The sequence below is a fragment of the Dryobates pubescens genome, chromosome 38 (genome assembly GCF_014839835.1).
Source record: "Dryobates pubescens isolate bDryPub1 chromosome 38, bDryPub1.pri, whole genome shotgun sequence".
Classification (NCBI taxonomy): Eukaryota; Metazoa; Chordata; class Aves; order Piciformes; family Picidae; genus Dryobates; species Dryobates pubescens.
This window is the reverse complement of record NC_071649.1, coordinates 4494113-4521935: the sequence shown is the minus strand read 5'-3', so window position 1 is coordinate 4521935 and position 27823 is coordinate 4494113. Positions and strand designations below refer to the sequence as shown.

The 27823-nt window shown below is 51.2% G+C and overlaps 1 protein-coding gene across 1 annotated transcript; it reads right to left on the bottom strand.

Moving 5' to 3' along the window:
• Positions 1 to 382: 382 nt before the first annotated feature.
• Positions 383 to 17231, bottom strand: LOC128899035 (butyrophilin-like protein 9). Its single transcript, XM_054177094.1, has 10 exons — positions 17165 to 17231; positions 15734 to 16003; positions 14540 to 14638; positions 13571 to 13633; positions 10732 to 10758; positions 6959 to 6985; positions 5571 to 5597; positions 4351 to 4377; positions 2142 to 2168; positions 383 to 927 (listed from the first exon to the last, which is right to left on the bottom strand). The coding sequence occupies exons 1-10, from the start codon at positions 17214 to 17216 to the stop codon at positions 437 to 439; spliced, it is 1110 nt and encodes a 369-aa protein (XP_054033069.1). The 5' UTR covers positions 17217 to 17231; the 3' UTR covers positions 383 to 436.
• Between the last annotated feature and the right edge of the window lie 10592 nt (positions 17232 to 27823).

Here is a 27823-nt window from a genome sequence, read left to right as displayed (position 1 = left end):
TTTGAGACCATTGAGTCCAAACTCCAACCCAACCCCACCAGGGCCCCCAACCCCTGGCCCCAGGTGCCACAGCCACAGGTTTCTGGAGCACCTCCAGGGCTGGGGACTCCACCACCTCCCTGGGCAGCCTGGGCCAGGTCCTGATCACTCTTGCAGCCCAGAATTTTCCCCTCATCTCCAACCTAACCCTCCCCTGGGACAAGTTCAGGCCATTTCCTCTTCTTCTATCTCCTGAGACTAGGGAGAATACCAACCTGGGATGCAACTGGGGCATTGCCAATGAGCCCAGAGCCCAACTCACCAGTGAGGCTGCTGATTTCTGCTAACTTCCGTGCTGCTGGAGCTGGATGGTCTTTAAGATCCCTTCCAACCCATCCCATGATGAATTTATTGATAGCTCCCTGTGGAGGGAAGTCCCAGGGAGGCTCTCATGGCCCTAAACCCTCACAGGCCGAACTCCCAACCATTTGCCATCAGAGCCTGGGCTGAAGGCTGGGTAGAGCCTCCCAGAGGAGTGGAAGCGGAGACGGTGAAGGAGCTGCTTGCCCTCCACATCAAAGAACGCCAGCAGCTGCTGCTCCTGATCCAGGAGGACACCAACCACGCTGCAGGGCTTCCAGGTCCTCACACCAGCCTCTCCACTCAAGCTGTATTCTCCCTGGCAGAGCTGCAGGCTGAAGCAATTCCCACCTGCTGTGGCCCTGTTGTTTCTCAGCCCCTCCCTGACCTCCTCACACACCACACCCAGCTCCCACTGGGATTTGTCTCCCACCTCCACCTCCCAGTAATGTTTCCCTCCTGAAAACCCTTCCCTGGCCACCACCAGAGCTTCCAGTGGGGGCTGGGGCTGGGTGCAGGCCATGACTCTGTTCTTCTCCTTGATGCTGAGGTTGGGATGTTTGCAGCTCTCATCCAGAGTAATCTGAACTGGGGAAGGGGAGAAGGGGGGGAGGGAAAAAAGTGAAAGGAAACAAGGAAGCTCTAAATTAATTCTGATTTTGCAGGATAATGAGAAACAATCTGAGAGGAAGTGAGGGAACCTGGGCTGTTCCTGCAGAGAGGTTGGATTGGGTGACCTAGAATCTGATCTAGCTGGGGATGTCCCTGCAGAAGGGTGGGACTGGATGACCTGGGTTCATCTAGCTCAGGGTGTCTCTGCAGAGGGGTTGGGACTGGGTGATTTAGAACCTGATCTGGCTGGGAGTGCCCCTGCAGAAGGGTTGGATGACCTAGAACCTGATCTAGTTTGGGATATCCCTGCAGAAGGGTGGGACTGCATGATCTGGAACCTGAACTGGCTGGGGGTGTCCTGCAGAGGGATTGGATGACCTGGAACCTGATCTGGCTGGGGGTGTCCTGCAGAAGGGTTGGATGATCTGGAACATGATCTGGCTGGGGGTGTCCCTGCAGAAGGGTTGGATGATCTGGAACATGATCTGGCTGGGGGTGTCCTGCAGAGGGGTTGGATGACCTGGAACCTGATCTGGCTGGGGGTGTCCTGCAGAAGGGTGGGACTGGATGACCTGGAACCTGGTGTAGCAGGGGGTGTCCCTGCAGAGGAGTGGGACTAGGAGACCTGTAAAGGTTCCTTCCAACTCAATGGATTTCAGGATTCTGTGAAAAACAAGGAAGGAAATAAGCCTGGAAATGACTAAGGATGGTTTGGCTTGGAAGGGACCTCCAGAGCTCATCCAGCCCAACCCTCTGCACTCAGCAGGGACATCCTCCACCAGATCAGGTTGCCCACAGCCCTGTCCAGCCTCACCTTGAATATCTCCAGGGGTAAAGCCTCAACCACCTCCCTGGGCAACCTGCTGCAGAGCAACAGCAGCCTCCTGGTGCAGAACTTGGTCCTCACATCCAACCTCCATCTGCTCTGCTCTAGTCTGAAGCCGTCGGCCCTGCTCCTGGCCCTGCAGCCCTTTGGCAACAATCTCTCTGCAGCCTGCTTGCAGCCTCCTTCAGGTACTGGGAGATTGCTCTAAGGTCTCCCTGGAGCCTTCTCTTCTCCAGGCTGAACACCCCCAGCTCCCTCAGCCTGTCCCATAGCAGAGCTGCTCCAACCCCCTGAGCATCTTCAGGGCCTCCTCTGGAGCCTCTCCATCAGCTCCAGGTCCTTCCTGTGCTGGGCCCTGACTTACCTGCATGGCTGCGAGCCCTCCTGAACTCTGCAAGAGAAGAGGCACCAGGGATTAATTAAACTGATTGCAGACTGTGGATGCCTCTGATTTTGGGGGTTGGGAGGGGATGGAGAGCTGATCAAATTGGGGGGGGGGGGGGGTTAGCTTCCAACTCACCCAGTTCACCCTGGAGCTGCTCTGCAAAAAAAGACAAAAGTCTGTTACCCTCATGTCTGGGAAGGGTCTTCTGCAGGGGGTCTGGGAAGGGTCTTCTGCAGGGGGTCTGGGAAGGGTCTTCTGCAGGGGGTCTGGGAAGGGTTTTCTGCAGGGGGTCTGGGAAGGGTCTTCTGCAGGGGGTCTGGGAAGGGCTTTCTGCAGGGGGTCTGGGAAGGGCCTTCTGCAGGGGGTCTGGGAAGGGTCTTCTGCAGGGGGTCTGGGAAGGGTCTTCTGCAGGGGGTCTGGGAAGGGCCTTCTGCAGGGGGTCTGGGAAGGGTCTTCTGCAGGGGGTCTGGGAAGGGTCTTCTGCAGGGGGTCTGGGCCTTACCAGGAGCATTTTACACAATCAAAGGGTCACAGAAACCTTTTAGACTGGAAGAGACCTTCATGATCATCAATTCCAACCCTCACCCCAGCACTGCGAGGTCACCACCAAACCATGGCCCTCAGTATCACATCTCCATGGCTTGGAAATCCCTCTAGGGATGAGGATTCCACCACCTCCTGGGCAGCCTGGGCCAGGCCTGGACAACTCTTGCAAAGGAAATTGTTCCTCATGTCCAACCTAACTCTCCCCTGAGGCAATCTGAGGCCTCTTGTCTTATCACTTGATGCCTGGGAGTGGAGACCAACCCCAACCTCACTCCAGCTTCCTTGCAGAGAGTTGGTGAAAGCCAGGTCTCCCCTCAGCCTCTTCTTCTCCAGACTAAACAACCCCAGGTCCCTCAGCTGCTCCTCACCAGAGCTCTTCTCCACCACTAAACAATTTCCAAGGCTACAATGCTCAGGTATGACCTAGCCTGGGACACAGGACCTTAACTTTGGAGGGCTGGAGGTTATCCAAACCCAAGGCTGGTGTAGAGTCAGGAGCAAGAGCATGGCTCAGCAGAACCTGGTTGTGCTCTGCTGTTTAAGCCCCCCCTCTGAAGCTACTCTTTAATACCTTTATCCCTTAAGGAGGCAGCCAGGAGTTCTGTCTTAGCCTCAATGCTCCAGACTTAGAAGACTCCTTTAGGTGAGCTGAGTCAGCTGGAGGCACCTAGAGGAGCTGTGGCCATGCTTGCAGACCATGCTAGCAGGTGGCCACCAAGGGTCTTCACATGGCCAAGAGTCAAAATGCATCTACAAATGTGCAGGGTTTCTTGTTTCATGGACTCACAGAACATCAGAGGCTGGAAGGGACCTCCAGAGGCCATCCAGTCCAACCCCCTGCCAGAGCAGGATCCCCCAGGGTAGGCCACAGGAATGCATCCAGGGGAGGTTGGAAGCTCTCCACACCAGCAGACTCCACAGCCTCTCTGCTCCAGGCCTCCAGCTCCCTCACACCAAAGAAGTTTCTCCTCCTGCTCAGCTGCAACCTCCTGCCTGCCAGTTTGTGCCCCTTGGCCTGGCCCTGGGCACCACAGACAAGAGCCTGGCCCCAGCCTCTTGCCCCTCACCCCTCAGCTATTGATAGACATTGATCAGATCCCTCTCAGCCTTCTCCTCTCCAGACTCAACAGCCCCAGGGCTCTCAGTCTCTCTTCCCAGGGGAGATGCTCAAGCCCCTTAAGCACCCTCCTGGCTCTCCCCTGGGCTCTCCCCAGCAGGTCTCTGTCTCTCTGGAACTGGGGACCCCCAAACTGAGCACAGGATTGCAGCTGTGCTCTCAGCAGGGCAGAGCAGAGGGGCAGCAGAACCTCCCCAGCCCTTCTGGCCACAGTTTCCTTGCTGCCCCCCAGGACCCCATTGGCTCCCTTGGCCCCCAGGGCACTTTGCTGTCCCATGCAGAACTTGCTGCCCACCAGCACCCCAAGGTCTTCCTCCATAGAGCTGCTCTCCAGCCCAGGACCCCCTTGGCCTTCCTGGCCAGCAGGGCACACTGCTGGCCCATGGAGAACTTCTTGTCCACCAGCACTGCCAGGTCCTTCTCCACAGGGCTGCTCTCCAGCTGTTTGGTCCCCAAGTAGCATTTTCTCGATCACAAAGCCCTGGAAGCACCTTCAAGGCTCCAGGTTGATGTTCACATCCTTACCAATTTTGCTCAGCAGCTCCTGGTTCTCTGCAGAGGAAAAGAGAAAATGAAATGAAACCAAAACAAAACAAAAGTTGGGCTGAGGAAAGCAAGGAAGGGATGGGAGCCTGAGGATGGATGTAAGGATGGCAATGGATGAGTTGTTTGTGTTTGTGGGACCAGCCTGGGCTTTGATCTCAATGTTTATAGAGATCTTTGTAGAGAGAACTCCTCTGGGGTTTAACCTCTTGATGTTAACCTCTCTGACTCTGCCAAGGCTGGGGCTGAGCCATGGCTCTGCAGCACTGAACAGCTCCAGGGATGGGCATTCAGCCACCTCCCTGGGCAGCCTGGCACCTCCCTGACAGCTTCCAGGGAAGTTCCTTCTGATGCCCAACCTGAACCTCCCCTGGGGAAACCTGAGGCCATTTCTTCTCCTCCTCTTGCTTGTTGCCTCTGACAAGAGCCCAACCCCCACCTGGCTGCAGCCTCCTCTCAGGGAGCTGTAGAGGGCAAGGAGCTCTCCCCTCAGCCTCCTCCTCTCCAGCCTCAGCTCCCTCAGCTGCTCCTCCCCAGCCCTCTTCTCCAGGCCCTTCCCCAGCTCTGTTGCCCTACTCTGGACCTGCTCCAGCTCCTCAGTGTCCTTCTGGGGATCAGGAGCCCAAGCCTGAACCCAGCACTCAAGCTGTGCCCAGCCCAGGGGCACAATCCCTGCCCTGCTCCTGCTGCCCACACCATTGCTGCTGCAGCCCAGGCTGCTGCTGCCCTCCTTGCCCACCTGGGCACTGCTGGCTCAGCTCCAGCTGCTGGCACCCAGCACCCCCAGGGCCTTGGCTGCTGGGCCCTTTCCAGCCCCTCTGCCCCCAGCCTGGAGCCTTCCTGGGGTGGTTGTGCCCCAAGGGCAGGACTCAGCCCTTGGCCTTGGTGAACCTCAGCCATGGCTCCAGCCTGGCCAGGTGCCTCTGCAGAGCCTCCAACCCTCCAGCAGCACAACTCCCACCCAGCTTGGTGTCCTCTGTAAACTCCCTGAGGGAGCCACAATGCCCTCATCCAGCTCAGTGCTCAAGAGATTTTCCTTCAGGTGGCTAAGATGTGCTGAGCTGCACACCCCCAGGTCTCCCCTGATGCTCCCAGAACTGCACCCCTGGGGCAGCTGCCAAGCATCATCCAGGGGGTGGTGAGTAGCACATTGAGGATGAACTCTCAATGAAAAGTAGGATGGAGGAAAAAAGTTATTTTACCTTTTTCAAAGATTTCCTTCTCCTCATCTGAAAAACAAAGCAACAAAGAGAGAAATGGCAGAGAAAATGACATTGGTTAAAGCCAAAGCCTCATCAAATGTGAGCTGAGAACTTTGGTGTTAGGGACTGAAGGGAGGTGAGGATTGGGATGGAGTTCAGGAGATGATTTCTGATCAGTGGAGGACAAATCACCCTCTGAAGTTGTCCATCCTGCTCTGTTTACTGCAGGAGTCAGGATCCTAGAACCATGGAATCCATCAGGTTGGAAGGGACCTCCAGAGGATGACCTCAGCCTCGGGATGGAGTTCAGAAGATTATTTCAGAATAGGAAGAGAGCAAATTGTCCTCTGGAGATGTCCATCCTGCATTGTTTACTGTAGGGGTTGAGCTCCCAGAACCACAGGCTCCACCAGGTTGGCAAGGACCTCCAGAGGTCATCCAGGGACCTCAGGCTTGAGGTGAGCTCAAAAGATGACTCCTGAATAAGAGGAGGACAAATTGTCCTCTGGAGATGTCCATCCTGCTCTATTTCTGTAGGAGTTGAGATCATAGAGCTATGGAATCCATCAGGTTGGAAGGGACCTCTAGAAGATGAACTCAGCCTTGGGATGGAGTTCAGAAGATGACTTCTGAATAGGAGGAGGACAAATTGTCTTCCTGCTCTGTTTAGTGCAGGAGTTGAGATCCTTGAGCTGTGGAATCCATCAGGTTGGAAGGTGATGATGATGATGGCACCATTCATTTAATTGAAGGTGATGGTGGCAATGATGATGGCACCAGCTCATCATCAGTTTGACTGGAGAAGAGGATGATAGCACCAGGTCACCACTGATTTAATCAAAGGTGAAGGTGAAGATGCTGATGGTGGTGGTGGCACCAGGCCATCATTAATATAATTGGAGGTGGTGGTGCTGCTGCTGGTGATGATGATGGTGATGATGGCACCCAGGGCATCATTCATTTAACTGATGGTGATGGTGATGATGGCACCCAGGGCATCATTCATTTAACTGATGATGATGATGATGGTGATGATGGCACCCAGGGCATCATTCATGTAACTGAAGGTGATGATGATGGTGATGATGATGGTGATGATGATGGTGATGATGGCACCCAGGGCATCATTCATGTAACTGAAGGTGATGATGATGGTGATGATGATGGTGATGATGGCACCAGGTCATCATTAATGTAACTGAAGGTGCTGCTGCTGCTGCTGTCACCAGGTCACCATCAATTTAGCTGCAAACTCTTGGCTTTGAACCAGGACCTTTTCCACAGGATCCATTTCTCATGGGCCAAGAACTTTGGGGAATTCTCCTGGACTCTTCCCACTCAAAGACTCTGAAACCCAACCCAAGGAAGTCAAAGGATGCTGCTCTTACCCAGTTCCCTCTGGAGCTGGTCCATGTCTGGAAGAGAAGAGGTTTGGATATGAAATCTCCACTGCCTGTCTGCCTTCTTCATCCTCACAGAATCACACAGCCTCAGGGCTGGAAAGGGACCTCTGGAGATCCTCCATCCTAAGCCCCCTGCCAGGGCAGGACCACCCAGAGCTGCTCACACAGCAGCACACCCGGGGGTGGGGGCTGGAAGCTCTCCACACCAGGAGACTCCACAACCCCTCAGGGCAGCCTGCTCCAGGCCTCCAGCAGCCTCACGCCAAAGAATTTTCTCCTCCAGCTCAGGTGGCACCTCCTGGGTTCCAGTCTGTGCCCCTTGGCCTGTCTCTGGGCACCCCTGAGCAGAGCCTGGCTCCAGCCCTGCACATCTCTATCACCACGACTGAGGGCAGCCCTCAGGCTGCTCTGCTGCCAGCTCCAAGCCCCAGCAGCTCTCTCAGCCTGGCCCCACAGGGAGCTGCTCCACAGCCTGCAGCAGCTCTGTGCCTCTGGGCTGGGGTCTCTCTGAGGGGCCCAGACCTGGACACAAGATTCCAGCTGTGGCCTCAGCAGGGCAGAGCAGAGAGGGAGGAGAACCTCTTCTGGACCTGCTCCCCCACAGCCCTCTTAGGTTTTATTTTTATTTATTTAAATTCAAATAAATAAATAAATAAATGATGTACTTTTCATATCAATTTTCTTTTTTTTTTTTTTTGGCTCTTCTTTGGATTGATTTTTATTTTATTAAAAGAAAAACTAAAGCAATTTCACACCCCCCACCCCCCACCCCCTCAAAAAAAGTAATTTAATTGCCTTCATTTTTATTTTAAAACCTTTTCTTTTGCTCCTTTGATTTTAAATTTCATTTCATTTTCCAGGGAGACCTCAGAGCAACCTTCCAGTACCTGAAGGGCTCCAGGAGAGCCTGGGAGGGACTTCACAGTATCACTAAAGTTGGAAGAGACCTCAGAGATCATCGAGTCCAACCTGTCTCCACAGACCTCATGACTAGACCATGGCACCAAGTGCCACATCCAAACCCCTCTTGAACACCTCCAGGGATGGGGACTCCACCACCTCCCTGGGCAGCCCATCCCAATGATGAATGACTCTCAGTGAAGAACTTTCTCCTCACCTCCAGCCTAAACTTCCCCTGGCACAGCTTGAGGCTGTGTCCTCTTGTTCTGGTGCTGGGTGCCTGGGAGAACTGACCAACCCCCACCTGGCTACAACCTCCCTTCAGGGAGTTGTAGAGAGCAATGTGGTCTCCCCTGAGCCTCCTCCTCTCCAGGCTAAGCAACCCCAGCTCCCTCAGCCTCTCCTCCCAGGGAGAGGCTCCTCCTTCCTTTGGCTCTTCAGACCTTTCATTTTATTCATTTCATCTCAAATTCAATTTCAATGATTTGATTTTCTTTAGTTCTTTGTGTTCTATTTTAATGCAATGGAATTCTTTTCTTTTCTCTTCATTTCATTCCTGTTGAGCTTAGTTTCTTATTGCCTTATTTTTGACCATTTCATTCGATTTTTCTTTATTTTTCTTTTGCTTTATGGACTGAGTTTTTTAAATGTTCATTTTATATTATTTAGATTTGTAATGAAATTATTTTCTGTTATCTTACTCGAATATATTTTTAGTTTAGTTTAGTTTCTTATTTCCTTATTTTTGACCATTTCATTCGATTTTTCTTTTTACTTTTGCTTTATGGATTGAGTTTTTAATGTTTATTTTATTCTTCTTTCTATTTGTAATGAAATTATTTTCTTTTACCTTACTTCAGTATATTTTTAGTTCAGTTTAGTTTCTTATTTCCTTATTTTTGACCATTTCATTTGATTTTTCTTTATTTTGCTTTATGGATTGAGTTTTTAATGTTTATTTTATTCTTCTTTCTATTTGTAATGAAATTATTTTCTTTTACCTTACTTCAGTATATTTTTAGTTCAGTTTAGTTTCTTACTTCCTTATTTTTGACCATTTCATTTGATTTTTCTTTATTTTGCTTTATGGATTGAGTTTTCAATGTTTATTTTATCTCATTTCTGTTTGTAATGAAATTATTTTCTGTTCTCTTACTTCAATATATTTTTAGTTCAGTTTAGTTTCTTACTTCCTTATTTTTGACCATTTTATTGGATTTTTCTTTATTTTACTTTATGGATGGATTTTTTTAATGTTCATTTTATCTCATTTAGGTTTGTAATGAAATTATTTTCTGTTCTCTTACTTCAATATATTTTTAGTTCAGTTTAGTTTCTTACTTCCTTATTTTTGACCATTTAATTGGATTTTTCTTTATTTTTTCAATGTTTATTTTATCTCATTTAGGTTTGTAATGAAATTATTTGCTTTTATCTCACTTCAATATTTACTTCACTTCAATTTTTAGTTCAGCTCAGTTTCTTATTTCCTTATTTTGGATCATTTTATTTTTATTTTATGGATTGGGTTTTTAAATTTTTATTTTACCTAATTTAGATTTGTAATTTAATTTAATGAGTTCATTTTCTCTTCATTTAATGTATTTTTAGTTCAGTTTAGGTTCTTATTGACTTCTCTGTGATCATTTTATTTAATTTTATATTTATTTTTCTTTTATTTCATGGATTGAGTTTTTAATTTTTATTTTCTCTTATTTACATTTTTAATTTAACTCAATCGTTTGATTTTTATCTTTCATTCATTTTAGTTTAGTTGAATTATTTCCTTCTTTTTGATCATTTTATATTTATTTTTCTTTTATTTCATGGATTGAGTTTTTAATTTTTATTTTCTCTTATTTACATTTTTAATTTAACTCAATCGTTTGATTTTTATCCTTCATTCATTTTAGTTTAGTTGAATTATTTCCTTCTTTTTGACCATTTTATTTTATTTGTATTTATTTTTATTTTATGGATTGAGTTTTTAATTTTTATTTTCTCTTATTTACATTTTAAATTTAATTCAATAATTTGGTTTTTATCTTTCATTCCTCTTAGTTTAGTTTAATTATTTCCTTATTTTGGATCATTTTATTTTATTTTCATTTAATTTTATTTTATTTCATTGATTTGTTTAATTTTTATTTTACCTTATTTACATTTTTAATTTCATTATTTTATTTTACCTTCATTTTAGTTTAATTATTTGCATATTTTTGATCATTTTATTTTACTTTTATTATTTTTATTTTACTTTTATTTATTTTTATTTTATTTCATGGATTGATTTTTTTAAAAGTCTGATTTTACCTTATTTATATTTTGAATTTCATTACTTTATTTTCTCTTCATTCATTTTAGTTTAGATTAATTATTTCCTTATTTTGGATCATTTTATTTTATTTTCATTTAATTTTATTTTATTTCATTGATTTGTTTAATTTTTATTTTACCTTATTTATATTTTTAATTTCATTATTTTATTTTACCTTATTATTTCCTTATTTTTGATAATTTTATTTTCATTTATTTTTATTTTATTTTTATTTATTTTTATTTTATTTCTTTTTTTTTAAGTGTTATTTTATCTTTAATTGAATTGATCTACAGTTCTCTATCTTATCTAACCTAATCTACTAATTTACTAATCTAGTGATCCACTAATTTATCTATCATTTCATTGAAATAGTTTCTTCTTTATTCTTTCCTTTAATTTCACGTTTGGGGGTTGGTTTTGTTTTTGCTAAAGCAAGCCAATCACTAATGCTTCCAGAGCTCAACCTTTAGCTGTTTCTCAAGGATCAGAGAGATTTAGAATTTGAAATCACTGGAAAATAAAAATCCTTCAGCCTTACCTTCCTGAAATTCCTTTTGTGCATTTCCTGTGAACAGAGCAAAAGGCTTTGTTAAGTACCTAAAAACCCAACAAGCCTCAGCCTGGGGAGGAACCCACCCAGAGCATGACCTCAATGCTCAGATTTTTCAGTTCAGAAACCAAAATCACTTCCTCAGAGGCGAGGGTTTGTTGCATTTGTCAGCATTTGTTGGACTTTCCAGAAGGGTTCAAAAACCACCTCCAGCCTGGGGGGAAAGTCCTAATTTTGTGGAGTTTGTTTCTGTAGCCATCAGAGGAAAAATTTCCCTCTGAGATTCTGAGGAATGAGAGCCTCTGCTGAAGCAGCTCCTCATCTCCTCTCACCACAGGGGGACAGGAAAGATGGAAGCCAGAGGAAAAAACTTCTTCTATAGTTTTCTCTTTTTTCCTGAGGAATTTAATTAAAATAAACCAAAATAAAATGGAAAAACTCAAGCCCAACCCAACCCAACTCCCCCCAAAGTCCCCCCCAAAAGCCCCGTGAAATAAAATTAAAAAACTAAATAAAATGATAAAATAATAATAAAAAATAAAAGATAAAATAAATACAAAACAAAATAAAGAAAATAATGGAAAAATAAAATTAAAATAAAATAAATAAAAATAATTAAAATAAAAAATAATTTTAAAAAAATAAATAAAATTAATTTTAAAAAAAGAAAATAAAATTACAATAAAAATAAAAATAAAAATAAAATAAAAATAATTTTAAAATAAACTTTAAAATAAAAAATAAAAATAAAAATAAAAAATAAAAATAATTTAAAAATAAACTTAAAAATTAAAAAATAAAAATAAAATGATAAAATAATAATAAAAATTAAAAGATAAAATAAATACAAAACAAAATAAAGAAAAAAGAAAATAATGGTAAAATAAAATAAAAATAAAATAAATAAAAATAAAACAATTAAAACTAAAAACATTTTTAAATAAATAAAAATTAATAAAATGCAAATTTTAAAATTAAATTAAAATTAAAATTAAAAATTAAAATTAAAATTAAAATTAAATAAAAATAATTTTAAAATAAACTTAAAAATAAAAAATAAAAATATAAAATTATAATAAAATTAAAAGATAAAATAAATACAAAACAAAATAAAGAAAAAAGAAAATAATGGTAAAATAAAATAAAAATAAAATAAATAAAAATAAACCCGAATGAAAATAAAAAATAAATTTTAAAAAAGTAAAAGAAAATTAAAATTAAAATTAAAATTAAAATTAAAATAATTTAAAAATAAACTTTAAAATAAAAATATACAAATAAAATGATAAAATAATAATAAAAATTAAAAGATAAAATAAACACAAAGCAGAATAAAGAAAAAAGAAAATAATGGAAAAAGAAAATAAAAATAAAATAAATAAAAATAAAACAGAATGAAAATTAAAAAAGAAAAAAAGGGTAAAATAAAATACAATAAAAATAAGAAAAGAAAATTAAAATCGAAATAAAAGAATAAAATAAAAAGAAAACAAAATAAAGAACAAATAAAATGAAAAGAAAACCAAACCCCAAAATAAAAGAACGAATAATAAAAACTTAAAAGGAAAACTTAATCAACCAAAGCAAATTTCAAAAAGTAAAAAATGAAAAAGTAAACTTCAAAACAGAAAATAAAAACCTAATGACACTAAAAAAGTAAAATAAAGCAAAGATAAAAGGAGAAAATAAAATAAATAAAATTCAAATGCGAAACAAAAGAAAGAAAATAACGGGAGAATAAAATTAAAATCCAATAAAGAAAAAGAAAAGAAAAAAGAAATACAGTGACAAATAAAACAATGAAAAACTGGTAAAATAAAAATACCATAAAAATTAATAAAAGAAAAGGAAATTTTAAATTAAAAAAAATATATTAAAATCGGCACAAAAATGAAACAAAAAATAAAAGGAACAAATAGAAGACAATGAAAAGAAAGCCACAGCCCAAATAAAGACACTGCCGTGTCAAAGGAAGACAGCCACAAGAGTCATCGATAGTCAGAACAAGGCCAATCCTGGAGCAGCTCTTTAAGCACATGCAGCTCTCAGGGGGAACGAACTCCTCCGTGGGAAGTTTTGGATCCGCTGGAAGCATTGGATCCTGTTACACCTCCAGGCTGGATGCCTTTAAGGACCCCAAAGCTGAGGGTCTCCAGAGGCTGGAGAGGGTCAGGGGGTGGCCTGGGGTTGGTAGTTCATTCCCTTAAGTCCTGCATCCCTACCCAACTGGCTGCAGAGGCAGTTTCTTGCCTTTTGCCTCCCTCTCTGCTCCCAGGAGACTGTTTCCTCCTTGCAGGGCAGTGAAGCCTGCTGCCAGCCTTGGCAATGCTGCTGGATGGAGGCTGGAGCTGCCTAACTGGGGCTTGGAGCTGCCTAGCTGGGGCCTGGAGTTGCCTCCAGCAGCCTCACACCGAAGAAGTTTCTCCTCCTGCTCAGCTGCAACCTCCTGGCTGCCAGTTTGTGCCCCTTGCCCCTTGGCCTGGCTCTGGGCACCACTCAGCCTCTTGCCCCCCACAGGTCCTTCAGCTCTTGCTGAGCATTGCTCAGAACCCCTCTGGGGCTGCTCTGCTCTGCTCCAGGCTCTCAGCCCCAGGGCTCTCAGCCTTTGCTCCTCCCAGAGCTGCTCCAGGCCCTTCAGCATCATCCTCATGGCCTCTACTGGACTCTCTCCAGCAGCTCCCAGTCCCTCTTGAACTGGGGGAGCCCAGAACTGGACCCAGTCCTCCAGCTGTGGCCACCCCAGGGCAGAGCAGACTGGGAGGAGAACCTCCCTTGCCCTGCTGCCCTCTTCTTGATGCCCCCCATGGAGGCTTTTGTCCACAAGGGCCTCTTGCTGCCCCACAGATGCCCAACTGGGACTTACTTTCCCGAGCTGTTATCTTCTTGTACACTGAAAGAAAGAAGAAAGAGGCAGGGAGAAGGAAAATGTTATTTGGGTTTGTGCTTGGGAGCTGTCATAGAGTCACAGAATGCTCTGGGTGGGAAGGGACCTCCAGAGCTCATCCAGCCCAACCCTCTGCACTCAGCAGGGACATCCTCCACCAGATCAGGTTGCCCACAGCCCTGTCCAGCCTCACCTTGAATATCTCCAGGGGTAAAGCCTCAACCACCTCCCTGGGCAACCTGCTGCAGAGCAACAGCAGCCTCCTGGTGCAGAACTTGGTCCTCACATCCAACCTCCATCTGCTCTGCTCTAGTCTGAAGCCGTCGGCCCTGCTCCTGGCCCTGCAGCCCTTTGGCAACAATCTCTCTGCAGCCTGCTTGCAGCCTCCTTCAGGTACTGGGAGATTGCTCTAAGGTCTCCCTGGAGCCTTCTCTTCTCCAGGCTGAACACCCCCAGCTCCCTCAGCCTGTCCCATAGCAGAGCTGCTCCAACCCCCTGAGCATCTTCAGGGCCTCCTCTGGAGCCTCTCCATCAGCTGAGAGCTCCAGAGCAAGATGCTGGTGAAGCTTCTCCTGTTCCATGGTGGTTCTGCTTGGTAAGGAAGAGACTTGGAGATATTCAAAGTCTGAGGCCCCATCCTTCAAGTTATCCAAGGTCTTTGGCCCCATCCTTGGAGGTATCCAAGCTCTGAGGCTCTGTCCTTGGACATATCCAAGGTCTGAGGCTTTGTCCTTGGACATATCCAAGGTCTGAGGCTCCATCTTTGAGAGATACTCAAGGTGAGGCTCAACAAGGCTCTGATCAATCTGATCTAGAGGAGTATGTCCCTGCTGCCTGCAGGGAGGTTGGACTGGATGACTTCTGGAGGTCCCTTCCAACCCAAACCATTCTGTGACTGGGAGCAGAACTTACCTCTGATCTTGTAGAGGGCAGAGAGGACCAGGAGCAGGATCAGAAGCAGGATCACAATGAAAGCTGCCAGCCAAGGGGAGGTGGCAGGGAAGAAGACATCTGCAGAATGGTGCAGAAGATCAGTTAGGACTTTCCTTCAACCACCAACTTCCTGCCTTGCTTACAAGCCTAAGAGTGAATCAAGAGGGATTTGGAGCTCTATTTCAATCCCAGGCAGCTGCAGGAGCAGTTCCCTGGGGCTTGGAGAACCCCTCTGGATCATTTCACAAAGCAGCAGAGATGGGAGAGTTGGATCAGCGTGGGACCCAATGGTCCTAAAGGTCTGTTCCAACCAGAATGGTTCCATGAATCCATGATTCCATCACTGGAGGTCAGAGAAACATAGAGGGGAGAAAATTGGAAGGGGATGGAGCAAGGAGAGCAGATGACACCAAGTTGGATGGGAGTTGATCTGCTGGAGGGTTGGAGGCTCTGCAGAGGGACCTGGCCAGGCTGGAGCCATGGCTGAGGTTCACCAAGGGCAAGGGCTGAGTCCTGCCCTTGGGGCACAACAACCCCAGGAAGGCTCCAGGCCGGGGGCAGAGGGGCTGGAAAGGGCCCAGCAGCCAAGGCCCTGGGGGTGCTGGGTGCCAGCAGCTGGAGCTGAGCCAGCAGTGCCCAGGTGGGCAAGGAGGGCAGCAGCAGCCTGGGCTGCAGCAGCAATGGTGTGGGCAGCAGGAGCAGGGCAGGGATTGTGCCCCTGGGCTGGGCACAGCTTGAGTGCTGGGTTCAGGTTTGGGCTCCTGACCCCCAGAAGGACACTGAGGAGCTGGAGCAGGTCCAGAGAAGGGCAACAGAGCTGGGGAAGGGCCTGGAGAAGAGGGCTGGGGAGAGAGCTGGGGGTCTTGAGGCTGGAGAAGGGGAGGCTGAGGGAGACCTCACGGCTTCTGGGGAGCTTCTCAGCACCCAACACCCCCAAGGCTCTTTCTTCATGGCTGCTCTCACCCCACTCAGCACCCAGCCTGGATTTGTGCCTGGGGTCAGCCTGACCCAGCTGCAGGACCTGACACTTGGCTTGCTTGGCACTCATGCAGTTGGCACTGCCTCACTCCTCAAGCCTGTTGAGATCCTTCTGGATGGATCCCTGCCCTCAGGTGAGACCAGCACCACCACACAGCTGCAGGATCCCTCCCAGGCCACAAGGCCACCCCTGACCTGCAATGACCACAGAAGACTCTGTTGATGTCCTCAGCACTTTGTCAATGACTTTGCAGGAGACAGAGTTCCCAGACCCTGGCTTGAGGACAAGGGAGCTGCTGGCATTAGCAGTGCTGCTGTTGCTGAGGGGAGTCCCAAGGACATCTTCTCCTCCACCACTTCTCCACAGCACCTGGACGTCAGCAAACAACCTCTCAGAGAGGCATTTGAGTCGGATTCCATCACCTTCATAACCATCCAGGACAAGCAAGGGATGGTGGACACCACCTCAGGGAGAGCAGACAAAAAGGGGGAGGTTTGCTCAGAGACCTTGGTGGAGTTAGAGGCTCAGGAGGAGGAAGCCTGGGAGAACTTCTACAGTGGTGAGGCCTCAGAAATGAGGTCCACACTGATCCCATGAGGTGACCACATCCTCCCTCAGCAGCTGCAAGGCTCAGGATGAAGCACAGTCCCAGGGGTGCAGTTCTGGGAGCATCAGGGGAGACCTGGGGGTGTGCAGCTCAGCACATCTTAGCCACCTGAAGGAAAATCTCTTGAGCACTGAGCTGGATGAGGGCATTGTGGCTCCCTCAGGGAGTTTACAGAGGACACCAAGCTGGGTGGGAGTTGTGCTGCTGGAGGGTTGGAGGCTCTGCAGAGGCACCTGGCCAGGCTGGAGCCATGGCTGAGGTTCACCAAGGGCAAGGGCTGAGTCCTGCCCTTGGGGCACAACCACCCCAGGAAGGCTCCAGGCCGGGGGCAGAGGGGCTGGAAAGGGCCCAGCAGCCAAGGCCCTGGGGGTGCTGGGTGCCAGCAGCTGGAGCTGAGCCAGCAGTGCCCAGGTGGGCAAGGAGGGCAGCAGCAGCCTGGGCTGCAGCAGCAATGGTGTGGGCAGCAGGAGCAGGGCAGGGATTGTGCCCCTGGGCTGGGCACAGCTTGAGTGCTGGGTTCAGGCTTGGGCTCCTGATCCCCAGAAGGACACTGAGGAGCTGGAGCAGGTCCAGAGTAGGGCAACAGAGCTGGGGAAGGGTCTGGAGAAGAGGGCTGGGGAGGAGCAGCTGAGGGAGCTGAGGCTGGAGAGGAGGAGGCTGAGGGGAGAGCTCCTTGACCTCTACAGCTCCCTGAGAGGAGGCTGCAGCCAGGTGGGGGTTGGGCTCTTGTCAGAGGCAACAAGCAAGAGGAGGAGAAATGGCCTCAGGTTTCCCCAGGGGAGGTTCAGGTTGGGCATCAGAAGGAACTTCCCTGGAAGCTGTCAGGGAGGTGCCAGGCTGCCCAGGGAGGTGGCTGAATGCCTATCCCTGGAGCTGTTCAGTGCTGCAGAGCCATGGCTCAGCCCCAGCCTTGGCAGAGTCAGAGAAGAGTTGGGGGAGGTTGGATGATGTCAGAGGTCTTCTCCAACCCAAAGGATGCTGGGACCCTATGAAAGGGATCTAACAGAGAGCAAAGTACCTGCAGTGGGCTGGGGTGGAGACATCAACAGCCAGAGCAAGGAGGATGCCATCAGATGGACTCCAGAGAGCAGCATGCCTGTGTGGAAGACAAAAGGCCATATTGGAGGGGAGAGGAAAGAATGGTGGGTCCTGCTCAACTGAGCCCAACCAAGGCCAGGGCGAGGCGAGGCGAGGCGAGGCGAGGCGAGGCGAGGCGAGGAGAGGAGAGGAGAGGAGAGGAGAGGAGAGGAGAGGCGAGGCGAGGCGAGGCGAGGCGAGGAGAGGAGAGGAGAGGCGAGGAGAGGCGAGGAGAGGAGAGGAGAGGAGAGGAGAGGAGAGGAGAGGAGAGGAGAGGAAAGGAGAGGAGAGGAGAGGAGAGGAGAGAAGAGGAGAGGAGAGGAGAGGAGAGGAGAGGAGAGGAGAGGAGAGGCGAGGCGAGGCGAGGCGAGGCGAGGAGAGGAGAGGAGAGGCGAGGAGAGGCGAGGAGAGGAGAGGAGAGGAGAGGAGAGGAGAGGAGAGGAGAGGAGAGGAGAGGAGAGGAGAGGAGAGGAGAGGAGAGGAGAGGCGAGGCGAGGCGAGGCGAGGAGAGGAGAGGAGAGGCGAGGCGAGGCGAGGCGAGGCGAGGAGAGGCGAGGAGAGGCGAGGCGAGGCGAGGAGAGGCGAGGAGAGGCGAGGAGAGGAGAGGAGAGGAGAGGAGAGGAGAGGAGAGGAGAGGAGAGGAGAGGAGAGGAGAGGAGAGGAGAGGAATCCTCCTGTGTTTAAGCTGCTTCTCATTACCTCTTGTCCTGTCACTGGGGACCACTGAGAAGAGCTTCACCAAACACCAGCCTGCTTCTCAGTGCCACCACACTTGGGTTCCAGAGAGGCAATGTCTCCTTGAAGAGGTCTCCATGGGAGTGCTGACAACGGTTGGCAATGCTCAGAAAGCTGCTGGCACCTTTGGACCCTGCCAGCCACTGCAGTCCTGGCCAGAAATGAACCCTTCCCCTTCTCAAGTTACTCATTAACCTCTGAGGCTGAGATTGCAGGGAGATAACCATAGGCAGGCCTGATGATTTCACAGGAACACAGAATTGCTCCAGGTGGAAAAGGTCTCTAATATCACCCAGTCCAACCATCAGCCCAACCCCACCATGGCCACTAAACCATGGGCCCAGGTGCCATGGCCACAGGGTCCTTGAACACTTCCAGGGGTGGTGACTCCAGCATCTCCCTGGGCAGCCTGGTCCAGTGCTTGGCCACTCTTGCAGGAAGGAGTTCAGTCAGGGATAGAGGTCAGTCAGTTTTAGAAGACCTTAAGGTGGAGCAGGTTTGGAACACCTTAAGGAAGAGCAGGTTTAGAAGACCTTAAGGTGGAACAGGCTTAGAAGACCTGGAGATGGGGAAGGTTTAGAAGACCTTAAAGCGGAGCAGGTTTAGAAGATCTTAAGGTGGAGCCTGGGGCAGGAATATTTCCCATTCTGGACCACTTTTAGTCAAAGGATGAACCAAGGTGAGGAAAGAGGAGGAAAGGGGACAGGGGAGGTTGCAGGTTTGGTAGGTGACAGAGTGAGCTTGACATGGGATCTGCTGGAGGAGATCCCTTTGAGCAGGCTAAAAAAGAGCTCTCCAGCTTGCAACCAACCTGGCATTTATGTCCCCACCTTGCTTTGATGTGAGGAGAAAAAATCTGTGCTGTCCCCAGACTGACATCATCCAACCCAACTTCCTGCAGCCAGGAGGGACATCCCCAAATGCAGCAGGTTGCTCAGAGCCCCAAACAACCTGAACTGGAGTGGCTCCAGGCATGAGGCAGCTCCCACCTCTCTGGGCAATGTGGGCCAAGCTCTCCCCACCCTCAGGGTCAAACATTTCTCCCTTCTCTCCACTCCGAATCTCCCTCTGTCAGTTTCAAGCCATCACCTCTTGCCCTGGCACAACAGTTCCTGCTCAGAAGATTGTCCTCATCCATCCCATAGATCTTCATTAAGTGCTTCAAGAGGATCACAGGATCCCAGGATGTTAGGGGTTGGAAGGGACCTCTGGAGATCATCCAGTCCAATCCCTCCATCACAGAAATGCATCCAGAGGAATCCTGAATGTCTCCAGAGAAACTCCACAACCTTCTGGAGCAGCCTGCTCCAGGGCCCTGGGACCCTCACAGTTAAGAAGTTCCTCCTCCTGTTGAGGTGGAACCTCCTGTGCTGTCATTTCCATCCCTTGCCCCTTGGCCTATCCCATGGCACAGTGAGCAGAGCCTGTCCCTGTCCCTTCCCTCCTGACCCCCAGCCCTCAGCTATTGATCAGATCCCTCTCAGCCTTCTCCTCTCCAGACTAAACAGCCCCAGGGCTCTCAGCCTCTCCTCCCCAGGCAGTGCTGCAGTCCCTTCAGCATCCTTGGAGCCCTCCCTTGGCCTCTCTCCAGCAGATCCCTGTCCCTCCTGAGCTGGGGAGCCCAGAGCTGGATGCAGTATTCCAGGTGAGGTCTCAGCAGGGCAGAGTAGAGGGGGAGGAGAACCTTCCTGGATCTCTCCAGAGTTTGCCCTCCTCCAGGTTGAATAACAACAACTCTCTCAGCCTTCCTCCATGGGAGATGTTCCATCCCTCTGATAATTTTTGTGACCTTCCACTTACCCAGCCCAAACATGTCCACATGTCTCCTGTGCTGAGGACTCCAGAGTTGTTCACAGCACTCTGGGTGAGGTCTCACACACAAAAAACCCAAACCCTCCAATGAAGCCATGGACAGGCTTCAGAGGACGTGTTTAGGAAGAGAAAAAGTTTGGGCAGGGAGATCAAGCAGACCAAAATTCATTGGCTTCTAAACCTCTATGCATGGGCAGCATCACCCAGCAGAGGGCACTGCAAGCTCAGCGAGCTGCAAGGACAGCACCAGCCAGTAGAGGGCGCTGTAACCTCATGGGGCTGCAAGGACAGTGTCACCCAGCAGAGGACGCTGCAAGCTCAGCGAGCTGCAAGGACAGCACCAGCCAGCAGAGGGCGCTGTAACCTCATGGGCCTGCAAGGACAGTGTCACCCAGCAGAGGACGCTGCAAGGTCAGGGAACTCTAAGGACACCACCAGCCAGCAGAGGGCGCTGTAACCTCATGGGGCTGCAAAGACAGTGTCACCCAGCAGAGGGCGCTGCAAGGTCATGGAGCTGCGTGGAGTTTGCTGTGAGCCAGAGGTGAGCTCTGACTCGCCCAAGGCCTCTGGGGTTTGTGGCTTTGGCAACCCAGAAGAGCTTCTCTCTTGCCTTTTACAACTGGTGGGAAACTTTGGGGTCCCCATCCCTGGGTCTCCTAAACCTGCTCCACCTCCAGGTCCTATGAACCTGCTCCAATTTAAGGTCTTCCAAACCTGCTCCAAGTTAAGGTCTTCCAAACCTGCTCCAAGGTCTTCCAAACCTGCTCCAATTTAAGGTCTTCCAAACCTGCTCCAAGGTCTTCCAAACCTGCTCCAATTTAAGGTCTTCTAAACCTGCTCCAAGGTCTTCCAAACCTGCTCCAAGTTAAGGTCTTCTAAACCTGCTTCACCTCGAGGTCTACCAAACTTGCTCCTCCTCAAGGTCTGATCTGCCACATCCAGAAGCATTCTGAACACCTCCAGGGGTGGTGTCTCCACCACCAACCTGGGCAGCCTGTTCCAGAAACACAGAGGTAGGAAGGGTCCTACTCTGAGGGTTGGTATGCTCCTTGCAGAACCCTCAGGCTTGGGTGAGGCACAGAGAGCCCCTGGCCAGCCCTGTGACCATGGAGCCAGGTCTTAAATCACCAAAAGCCACAAAGAGGCTGAATTTAGGGCAAACAAAAAGTACTGCAGGGAAAGGTCAAGGTGGCCTCAAGCAGGAGACAAAGAGCCTGAGAGGCCACCTCAGAAGTTTTGGTGAGAAGCTGGGAAGGAAAAGCCACCAGCAGCAATCCAAGGCAGAGGAGCTGAGGAACAGCAACACCTGCCTTAGGAGTTTGGGGTTTTCAAGGAGACAGGAGGGACAGATCCAGCAGGAAGGGAGGTGCTGAAGGGTCCTGAGTGTTCTGGGCCATCAACCACAAATAGCTGTGAGTGGAGGGACAGTCTTGGAGCTTGTCTGGCTGGGTGGGTTTAGAGGAGATGCAAAAGAGATCTCAGGCAGCTTTGGTGGGGACAAGATGGGAAGAAGGGAGCCCAGAGCCAGGTGGGAAGAAGGGAGCTCAGAGCCAGGTGGGAAGAAGGGAGCCCAGAGCTAGGTAAGAAGGGAGCCCAGAGCTAGGTAAGAAGGGAGCCCAGAGCCAGGTGGGAAGAAGGGAGCCCAGAGCTAGGTAAGAAGGGAACCCAGAGCCAGGTGGGAAGAAAGGAGCCCAGAGCTAGGTAAGAAGGGAGCCCAGAGCCAGGTGGGAAGAAAGGAGCCCAGAGCTAGGTAAGAAGGGAGCCTAGAGCTAGGTAAGAAGGGAGCCCAGAGCTAGGTAAGAAGGGAGCCCAGAGCCAGGTGGGAGGAAAGGAGCCCAGAGCTAGGTAAGAAGGGAGCCCAGAGCCAGGTGGGAAGAAAGGAGCCCAGAGCCAGGTAAGAAGGGAGCCCAGAGCTAGGTAAGAAGGGAGCCCAGAGCTAGGTAAGAAGGGAGCCCAGAGCCAGGTGGGAAGAAAGGAGCCCAGAGCTAGGTAAGAAGGGAGCCCAGAGCTAGGTAAGAAGGGAGCCCAGAGCTAGGTAAGAAGGGAGCCCAGAGCCAGGTGGGAAGAAAGGAGCCCAGAGCACCAGAACAAGCAGAAGAGAACTTGGAGCTGTAGGAAGAGTTCTCAGATTCCACAGAGGAAAGAAAGGAAAATCTACCAGAGGACAACCTGGGCAGGAAGAGTCCATGGGATGGCATCCACCAGAGGTCAAGCTGCAAGCATAAGACAGAGAAGGTCTCTCCTTCGATGATGAAGACCTTGGTGAGGAGGATAGGGTTGGAAAAGCCTCCTGCAGTCACCAAGGCAGAAGAAAAAACCCTCTGAGGCCACCCAAAACACAACCCCCTGAAGACCTTTTCTGCTTTGGTGTAGTTTTTGTCCAGGCTTTCTGTTTAACCTCCCATTCCCTGAGGCTGTTTTTGTTTTACTCCTTTGGGGCCAGGCTGCAGAGGTGGTGCCCAGGGGAACCTCATGAGGTGCAGCAAGAGCAAGGGCAGGGCCCTGCCCCTGGCATGGAACAATCCTCACTGCCAGCACAGGCTGGGGGGAAGAGGGGAGAGAAAGCAACCCTGAGGAGAAGGACTTGGGGGTGCTGGAGGGGGAGAAGCTGGACAGGAGCAGGCAGTGTGAGACTGCAGCACAGAAGGCAAACCACAGCCTGGGCTGCATCCAAATTAGTGTGGCCAGAGGTGGAGAGAGGAGATCCTGCCCCTCTGATCTGATCTGCTCCAGGGAGATCTCAGCTGGAGGGAGGCCACCACTGGAAGCTGAAAGGGGAGAGGCCAACACAGGGGAGGAGTCCAGGGAAGGAATATCTGCCTCCTGCCTCCCATCTTGGCCCTCACTCTCTTCCCTGCTGCCTCCCCAGCCACCTACTGCCCCTTTCACTCTCCTGCAAGGACAATCTTCCTGCCCTGCAGCACCAAGGAGGCCTCCTGCAAGGTCCCTGCTGTCACCATGGGGCCAGGAGGAGCTCTCCTTTCACCACCCAGGGCTGCCCATGCTGGGAGCCAGGCTGCCTGCAGTGGGAGCAGGGTGGGAACTCTGCTCTTCCTCCTGGCGTCTCTCTGGGGTAAGTTGTCTCCTTTGCTCCTAGAGGAAAAGGTTCTAGATGGAGAGTTTGGGGGTGGAAAGGACCTTTTAAGGTCATCAAGTCCAGAAGGGACCTTTTAAGGTCATCTAATCCAAGCTCCCTGCAAGGAACATTCCCAACCAGACCAATCCAACCTGAGCTGGAGGGTCCCCAGGGCTGGGGCATCTCTCACCTCCCTGGGCCAGTGTGTGAGGGGTTGACCCCTTTCATGCCCCCACTCCTGGCAAGGAACTGGCTTTGGTGGCTGAGATGAAAGGCTGAAGGTCCTGGGAGCTTGGGACTCAGCTCCTGACTGGGGTTGAGGTCTGTGAGTCAGGAGAAGGCAGCTGCAGGGATGACCCTTTGGCCCTTGAAGGTCAACCCAGAGCTTTGGAGTCATTGACAGTGCAAACCCTGGGAGCAACCAAATGCAGCCCTGCAGGCAGAGCCTACTCTGGTTGATCAGAATGGCCCTGGGGTTGGCCTCCACCCTGCAGTCACAGTTTGTGTGGGAGCCAGGACCCAGGAGTAAGCCAGGGGCAGGTGAGGTCCTGCAAATAAGCACAATAGAAGAATTTAACCCCCAAAGTGGTGAAAGAATTGGACAGGAGCAAAGTTACAGCATGGAGGGGGGAGGTTGGGAGGGACCTCAGGAGATCATCCAGTCCAGAGCAGGGTCACCATGAGCAGGTCACACAGGAACAGCTCCGGGGCGGTTGGAAGCTCTCCATAGGAGACTCCACAACCCCTCAGGGCAGCCTGCTCCAGGCCTCAAGCAGCCTCACACCAAAGAAGTTTCTCCTCCTGCTCAGCTGCAACCTCCTGGCTGCCAGTTTGTGCCCCTTGCCCCTTGTGCTGTCCCTGGACACCACTGAACAGAGCCTGGCCCCAGCCTCTTGCCCACCACAGCTCCTTCAGCTCTTGCTGAGCATTGCTCAGCTCCCCTCTGGGGCTGCTCTTCTGCAGGCTCTCAGCCCCAGGGCTCTCAGCCTTTGCTCCTCACAGAGCTGCTCCAGGCCCCTCAGCATCCTCATGGGCTCCACTGGACTCTCTCCAGCCAAGGTCTGCTGAGCTGGCATCAGGCAATGGCCAGAGTCTGTCTGTGCAAGGGGTGAGCAGCACAGAGCTGAGCCCTGCCAGCAGAGCCCAAAACTCATCTAGGCTGAGGCCTGCCTTCCTTCTCCACCCAGGCTCTGCTGAGCTGGCATCAGGCAATGGCCAGAGCCTGTCCGTGCCAGGGGTGAAGCCTGCCAGCTGAGCCCAGGACCCATCCAGCTGAGTCTCCCTCCCCTCTCCCGCAGGCTGCGCTGAGCTGCTCCCGCTGCGGCTGGTGAACGGCTCCGGCTCCTGCTCGGGGCGAGTGGAGCTGCTGCAGGAGGGGCAGTGGGGAACCGTCTGTGACGACGGCTGGGACCTGGCCGACGCCCAGGTGGTGTGCCGGCAGCTGGGCTGCGGCGCGGCGCTGTCCGCCCCCGGCGCTGCTGCCTTCGGCCGAGGCGCTGCCCGCATCTGGCTGGACGACGTCAACTGCTCGGGGGCTGAGAGCTCCCTCAGCGAGTGCCCTGCCAGGCCCTGGGGGGATCACAACTGCGAGCACGAGGAGGATGCTGCCGTGGAGTGCTCGGGAGCCTCCGGTGGGCACCGGTGAAGTCCGGGAGCCGGGCACAAGGGGGGGCCCTGTGTGTGTAGGAAGGGTGCTGGTGGCCCTGGACTTCTTCTTGGCCGAGGATGCTGGCTAGCCCCGATGACCACACCGGCACAGGGCCCCGTTTAGAAGGTAATAAAAGCAGAGATGAAGTTGAACTTCCTGCTCCTGAGGACTCTCTGAAGCTCCAAGGCTGTGCTCAGGTCACCAGCACTTTCACCACACCCCTGGAGCTGAGCCACTGCCACTGCACCAGGAACCTCAGCCTCCAGGGATGGGGACTCCACCACCTCCCTGGGCAGCCCGTGCCAGTCCCTCACCACACAGAGGTTGTCCTCTCAGGAGCCAAACCAAACCTGGTGGCCCTCTGAGAGATTCCCTCCCAAGCCTCCAACCCTTTCTGTGTCTTCTTCTCACCTCCTCTCTAAAAGCTAAAACAGCAGAGCTGAGGTTGAACTGCCTGCTCCTGGGGACTCTGAAGCTTCAATGCTGTGCTCAGCTCACCACCACCACCTTCAGCACATCTCTGCCCTCCCCAGAGCCACTCTGGGCTGGGGCATGCCTCAAAAGCAGGGTGAGGAGAGATGGTTTAGACCTCCTGTGGAGTGGGGAAAATGGTCCAAGGGGAGGTGGAGGACACAGCTGGAGTTGGCCCAACCAGCTTGGAGGCCCCTGGAGCTGGAGACCTCTGGAGCTGGAGACCTTGGGATTCCAGAGGGCTGTGCTGGAGGCTGGATCTCAGCTGCATATCCCTGGCATGGGGAATCTTCCACTTATGGTCTTGGGTCTGTGACTCACAGAACCATGGAGCTGGGGAGGTTGGAAGGGAACTTTGAGGTCACCAAACCCAACTCCATCCCTGGAGCACCTAAACCTACCACTGCCTCTGCACCAAGTCCCTCAGCACCACTTCCACACCTCCAGGGATGGAGTTGCCACCACCTCCCAGGGCAGCCTGTGCCAGTCCCTCACCACACAGAGGCTGTCCTCTCAGAAGCCAAACCAAACCTTGGCCCTCTGAGAGATTCCCTCCCAGGCCTCCAACTGTGCCTTCTTGCAGACCCTGACCACTCCTGCAGCACAGAAATTGTTCCTCAAGTCCAACCTCAACCTCCCCTGGGGCAATCTGAGCTCATTTGCTCTCCTCCCTTTCTCCTAGGGAGTACAGACCCAACTCCCACCTGGCTCCAACCTCCTCTCAGGGAGCTGTAGAGGTCAATGATGTCTCCCCTCAGCTTCCTCTTCCTCAGCCTGAACACCCTCAGCTCTCCCAGCTATCTTCATCCCTTAGATATTGGACCACCAGTTGCCTGCCAGATGTGTGCTCAGGGGACAGAGGTTCAGAAGCAGTTTAGGAGACCCCCCCAAGATGTCCACACAGCCTCAGCCATGACTGGGGGCTGGAAGTGACCTCTGGAGGTCATCCAGTCCAATCCTTCTGCTAACACAGAGTCACTCAGGGCAGGTCACACAGGAACAGCTCCAGGGGGGTTGGAAGCTCTCCACAGGAGACTCCATGACCCTTCAGGCCTCCTGCTCCAGGCCTCCAGCAGCCTCACCCCAAAGAAGTTTCTCCTCCTGCTCAGCTGCAACCTCCTGGCTGCCAGTTTGTGCCCCTTGCCCCTTGGCCTGGCCCTGGGCACCACTGAGCAGAGCCTGGCCCCAGCCTCTTGCCCCCCACAGGTCCTTCAGCTCTTGCTGAGCATTGCTCAGAACCCCTCTAGGGCTGCTCTGCTCTGCTCCAGGCTCTCAGCCCCAGGGCTCTCAGCCTTTGCTCCTCCCAGAGCTGCTCCAGGCCCCTCAGCATCCTCATGGCCTCTACTGGACTCTCTCCAGCAGCTCCCAGTCCCTCTTGAACTGGGGGAGCCCAGAACTGGACCAAATCCTCCAGCTGTGGCCTCCCCAGGGCAGAGCAGACTGGGAGGAGAACCTCCCTTGCCCTGCTGCCCACACTTCTCAATCCACCCCAGGAGACCTTTGGTCCTCCTGGCCCCAGTAGTGCATTGCTGGCTCGTGGGCACCTTGCTGCCCAGCAGGACCCCATGGAGCAGGTTCCATCCCTGCGCCTCCTGCCCTTTGTCCTGGCCCTGGGCACCAGTGAGCAGAGTCTGGCCTCAGCCTCCTGTCCCCCACCCCTCAGCTCTTGCTGAGCATTGCTCAGATCCCCTCTGGGGCTGCTCTGCTCCAGGCTCTCAGCTCCCCCAGGGCTCTCAGCCTTTGCTCCTCACAGAGCTGCTCCAGGTCAAGCTTGAGGGACATTTTATTGACACTTTGGGAGGTTTGCATCATGTGTGGAGTTGGCTTTGCCATCACCAAGGTTGCAGGGCCTTTAGCAGGTGGCAGGGACAGCCCTGGATGTCCTCATCCTGGTTCTCCAACCTCCTTGGTCCTTCACCTTCTCTGCTGAGCCTTGCTGGTCCATCCTCAGAGGAGAGTGGAGCCTGGGGACAGCGGGGCTGGGCTGCCACTCACGGTGCTTGTGGCTCCCCCAGGTTTTCATTGACCACAAAGAAAGGCACCAGAGCTGAGCAAAAATCTGCTGCCAGCAGCTCCTGGCACCAGAACTGAGACCCAAGAGCTCTGCTGGTTGAGGCTGCCCAGAACCCAACCCCTGAGCTTTGGGCAGGGCCCTGTAGGAGGCAGGAGAGGACTCCATGAAGTGCTGGACTGCAGCACAAGGACCTGGCAGCACGACCCCAAGTAGCACCCAAGTGAAACCTAAGCCCCTCCAGCCCTGCTCCTCCCCACTGTGTGCTCTGCCTTCGGTGCCCCTGCCCTGGCAGGGGGTTTGGACTGGATGACCTCCAGAGGTCCCTTCCAGCCCCCCCCACTCTCTGCCTCCACCTCAGAAGCCTTTTCCCCACCACTGCAACCAGCGTCTTCCAGGAGCTCTTCCCAGTTTCTCTCCCATGGCTGTCCCAAGGGATGTGAGCCCTCCTCCTGTGCTCCCATGTCCCTTGCCCCGGGTGGATGACCTCCAGAGCTGCCTCCCACCCCCACCCTGCTGTGATTCTCCTTCAGGCTGTGTCCCTCCGCAGGGTCATCAGTATCCCAACAGCAGGGGGCAGCACCTGCGGCGCCCAGCAACAGGCCAAGAGCAAGGGGCAGCAGTGAGGACATAATATCCACACAGCCAGAAGGGAAAAGCCATTGCCTTTGACCACACGGGAGCTGGCTGCGCAGCTGGGCTGTGGAATCGCCTCCCCTGGATCTGTGAGGACATGGAGCTGCTGGAGAGAGCCCAGGGGAGGCCGTGAGGGTGGTGCTGAGGAGCTGCTGGAGAGAGCCCAGGGGAGGCCGTGAGGGTGGTGCTGAGGAGCTGCTGGAGAGAGCCC

What these genes read in the sequence shown, in the direction of transcription:
- LOC128899035 (XM_054177094.1), bottom strand. Translation starts at nt 17,216, where the DNA reads ATGGCATCCTCCTTGCTCTGGCTGTTGATGTCTCCACCCCAGCCCACT. An exon ending in CCAGCTCCAGAGGGAACTGG is followed by an intron (nt 5,598 to 6,958) that starts GTAAGAGCAGCA and finishes TTTGTTTTTCAG; the next exon opens with ATGAGGAGAAGGAAATCTTT. An exon ending in GGAGCTGCTGAGCAAAATTG is followed by an intron (nt 2,169 to 4,350) that starts GTAAGGATGTGA and finishes CTTCTCTTGCAG; the next exon opens with AGTTCAGGAGGGCTCGCAGC.